This window comes from Lineus longissimus, chromosome 10, assembly GCF_910592395.1.
Source record: "Lineus longissimus chromosome 10, tnLinLong1.2, whole genome shotgun sequence".
Classification (NCBI taxonomy): Eukaryota; Metazoa; Nemertea; class Pilidiophora; order Heteronemertea; family Lineidae; genus Lineus; species Lineus longissimus.
This window is the reverse complement of record NC_088317.1, coordinates 12,544,236-12,548,893: the sequence shown is the minus strand read 5'-3', so window position 1 is coordinate 12,548,893 and position 4,658 is coordinate 12,544,236. Positions and strand designations below refer to the sequence as shown.

Genomic DNA, 4,658 nt, shown 5'->3' with positions numbered 1-4,658 from the left:
ACTGAGATAAGTTTGAAACGTGTTGACTGGGATTTGACTTGGAGATTTTGACTGGGATTTGACTGTGAGTTAGAACTGCCATTATTACAGACATCGTTATACACCAGAGAGATGGTCCACTCAAACACATCAGCGAACTCCATCCCGCATACGACACTTTGCAATACCCGCTTCTTTTCCCCTTTGGCACAGACGGATACAATATATATATAACTTGCGGAGAACAAAAGAAAGTCACCCAAATGCAGTACTATTCGTACCACATCATGTGCAGGGAAACCAATCATCTGCTTCTATGCAGACGATTATTCCAACAGTTCCTCGTGGATGTTTACTGTAAGATTGAAACTGAACGTCTCCAGTTCCTCCGCAGAGAACAAAAGACACTCAGGGCTGATAACTATCAGCATCTTAGAGATAGTCTTTCGACAGCAGACTCGGATCCACACAATGTCGGTCAAAAAGTCATACTTCCGGCTACCTTTACTGGAGGCCCACGATACATGCACCAAAGACAGCAAGACGCCATCACCTACGTTCGTGCCTATGGTCGACCTGACCTCTTCATCACAACCACAACAAACCACAAATGGCCTGAAATCATCGCACATCTTCTGCCAGGGCAAACGACCCCTGACCGTCCTGACATAGTTACACGAGTGTTCAATCTGAAACACAAGAAACTTATGAAACTACTGAAAAATGGTTCATTTGGAGAAACACAGGCCTGGCTTTATTCAGTCGAGTTCCAGAAGAGGGGGCTGCCACACGCCCACATACTCCTATGGTTGAAACCACACGCAAAGATCAAGCCAGAACACATCGACCTACTCATATCTGCAGAAATCCCATCGCCTGCTACTGCACCTCTTCTCCATGATTTAGTCACAACACACATGATCCACGGACCATGTGGTCCCTTCAACAGGAACGGACCATGCATGAAGGACGGCAATTGCACCAAATTATTCCCGAAGGCTTATGTTGACAACACACAGGTCGGACACGATGGTTATCCTCAATTCCGAAGACGTACACCCGAAGACGGCGGCTTCACCTTCACGAGAACTAAGGAACACAACGGCAACACCTATGAAACGGTTACTGGAAACCAATGGGTTGTTCCCTACAACCCCTTTCTGCTCCGACAAATGAGCTCGCACACTAACGTTGAACTGTGTATGTCGGTCAAAAGCATCAAATATGTCTTGAAGTACGTCAATAAAGGAAGCGACCAAGCCATCTACAGCCTCCAAGAACGAAGCCAAACAGATGAGATACACCAGTACAAACATGCTCGATATGTAGGGAGCACAGAGGCAGCCTATAGGAATCTGGGTTTCCCAATGCATGAGCACTACCCACCAGTTCTCCAATTGGCAGTGCACTTAGAAAACGGTCAAAGAGTGTATTTCACTGAATCAACAGCGCAAGAACAAGCCAATAAAGAACCACCACAAACCACCCTGACACAATTCTTCACCCTGTGCGAAAGAGATGCCTTCGCAAAGGCACTCACATACCTGGGTGTACCACAGTACTACACTTGGAACAACAAGACATGGCAACGCCGCAAAAAAGGCCTCCCACTACCGACTCATCCAGGCATTTTCAAAGCACAATGCCTTGGCCGCGTCTACACTATCTCTCCTAATCAAGGAGAGTGCTACTTCCTTCGCATCCTCCTTCATGATGTTCCTGGCCCTTGCAGTTTCCAAGATCTGAAGAAAGTCGACAACACCAATTGTGCTACATTCCGTGAAGCCTGCCTCCGACGTGGCCTCATAGCTGATGACAACCATCTACACAGAGCACTGTCTGAGGCCAATGAATCCAACAGCCCCGCCCTACTCAGAAAAATCTTCGCTGTCATACTAACTTCCTGCGAACCAGCAGACCCCTCCTCGCTTTGGGAACAACATCGTAGCAACCTAGCCGAAGACCTCTTCCGTCCACATAACGTTGAACTCCTCCATGAAAACCAGTGCGAAGAAATCTACAACTCCTGCCTGATAGTAATAGAACACCAAGTTCTACAGATGAGGGGACAGCACCTTGCCAGCTACGGATTACCAATCAAGCGTCACAATTCAGACCACAACATGATCGAATATAATCGCTACACACAGTACTCTATTCCACAGCAGGAATCCTTCATTGAAGAAAACCAGCACAAGCTAACAACGGAACAAAGACAAATATACAACCTCTTCTGTTCTCAAGTCCACTCTTCTCAGCCAGGTATCACCTTCCTTGATGCACCAGGTGGCACTGGTAAAACGTTCCTGCTCAACCTCATCCTAGCGACGATACGTTCCAAACAAGCCATTGCTCTTGCTACGGCCTCAAGTGGAATTGCAGCTACACTTCTAACAGGCGGACGAACGTTGCATGCCACTTTCAAGATACCCCTGGATGTGCACATGAAAGACATGCCGACATGTGCAATAAAGAAGAACACTACCCTAGCTAAGGTCATCATTGATTGTAGCACTATTGTCGTTGATGAAGCCCCAATGACCCACAAGGCAGCATACGAGGCCATAGACCGGACCCTGCAAGACATCAGAGGCAATTCATCTCCCTTTGGTGGAATTCCAACATTGCTGTGCGGTGACTTCCGCCAGATATTGCCAGTTATCAAAAACGGTACACAGGCAAACATCATCGATGCATCCCTAAAGAAATCCTACCTCTGGAAAGACGTCCAAGTCGTACACCTACAAACAAACCTACGTGCTCACCTCACTGGAAATGCTCATGCTGCAAGTTATTCACAGCTCCTCATGTCGATTGGCAATGGAACATATCCCTTGCTTGAACCACCAACCACCATTACCGTTCCTCCCAGTCTACCGAAAGCAGACACAACAGAACAATTGATTCATGCCATCTTTGCCGATTTACAAGGACAGAATGATCAATGGATACTCGAACGTGCCATTCTTGCTCCTCTAAATGAAACTGTCGACAACCTCAACCACACCATTCTTGCAACTTTGGACCGTCCAGAAATTACCTACAAGTCATTCGACACAACATTGACAACAGAAGAAGCTACTCATTTCCCTGTTGAGTTCTTGAACTCTCTCAACATTGCTGGCCTGCCACCCCACAAACTGGCGCTTAAGATTGGCTGCCCCATCATTGTACTTCGATCCTTGGACCCACCAAGTATCACAAATGGAACTCGATGTCGCGTTGTAGCTTGCCACACCAATGTCATCGAGGTCCTCATCTTACATGGCCCTGCTGCTGGCAACCATGCCTTCATTCCACGCATTCCATTGGTACCGCCGACATCTGACCTGCCATTCCTCTTCCGCAGATTGCAATTCCCGATACGCCTTTCTTATGCAATGACTATAAACAAAGCCCAAGGCCAGACATTTCAGACCATAGGTCTCGACCTCACCACGCCGGTCTTCTCGCACGGCATGTTCTATGTCGCCCTGTCCCGCCTTGGAACCGCACAACGGATGCATATCTATGCACCAGAACATAAAACCAAAAATGTGGTGTACCAAGAAGTACTCTAAACTCACACCACATGAAGTTTTTGTGTGGGTTGCAGCACGTGTAGAGGTTCCATCATATTACTTTCACTGACTGACAGGGGTTTTACCTTTCCATACCGATTATTGAAGGAACCGATCCGACTTATCTCTCAGGTCTCCAACGCCAAGACAGTTCGTTGTTATTTTTTCTGGGCTCTACTTTACTGTATTTAGTTGATTTTCCCCGGACGATATCGATGACTGATTTAGTTCTCCGCCATATTGGATAATACTGGTAGTGTAAAATTCGTCTAATCAGTCTACATATAAGCATTTGTGTCGCCAAAAATGACTTCATCCCATATCATTGGTTCACCTCTTTAAGGGTTAAATGTAGAAGGTATTTAACTATTAAAAACTGTTTTTAAATTGTATACTTTTTTAAATTGTATACTTTAAAATTACCAGTGAGACTCCAGGATGACAGATCACTTTCATGATGAACGGAACGGATCGTCGATTTAGCAGGTGTCAATCGTGCGCATCTCTTGTTTACCTTAGGTTTCACACTAGTAATTCAGTGCTCAAGACTAGGTTGTATAGAAATAAATGAATTTGAATTTCTGATACATTGTCTCAGTTACCAGTATAGATGTGTTTTTCATTATAAATACATATATATTAATGAATTATGAATTTCTTCTCTAAAAAGGAAAACCATGATGAAGTTTTAGTTCAGTAGTCAAAATATTCTGGTCTCGCAGGGGTCATATTAACCCGTCGTAGCTGAAAAGTCGACTCACGGGTAAAAAGTTTTTGAAAATGACCCCCAAAACTTTAGACCCCCAAACCCTGACATAATCACCGTCAACACACAACGAAAGTTTTCTGGCTTGAAGAACTACCATAGGTCTATCAGACCACCGGATTTAACTTTCATCTGGAACGTCTGGGAAAAAGTTATGAGGCGCTAGATGTCGCCAAATTAACTGGTTAATGCATTAGCATTTTGTTACTAGTGAATATCCCTTAGGATAAATGTTTTTTTCCATCTACCTCTGAAAAAAGGTTTGAATTTTTTTTAATCATGACGCCACGAACAGTACTCAACATCAAGTGTCACCACCGGTATTTCATGTCGACAGTACCACCAGCGACATT

At 44.9% G+C, this 4,658-nt stretch overlaps 1 protein-coding gene across 1 annotated transcript; it reads left to right on the top strand.

The window, feature by feature from the left end:
* Window positions 1–242: 242 nt before the first annotated feature.
* Window positions 243–3,539, top strand: LOC135494350 (uncharacterized). The gene has a single exon (XM_064782267.1). The coding sequence runs from the start codon at window positions 243–245 to the stop codon at window positions 3,537–3,539; it is 3,297 nt and encodes a 1,098-aa protein (XP_064638337.1).
* Window positions 3,540–4,658: the final 1,119 nt, after the last annotated feature.

Excerpts from the sequence above, each read along its gene's own strand:
- LOC135494350 (XM_064782267.1), top strand. The coding sequence starts at position 243 with ATGCAGTACTATTCGTACCACATCATGTGCAGGGAAACCAATCATCTG.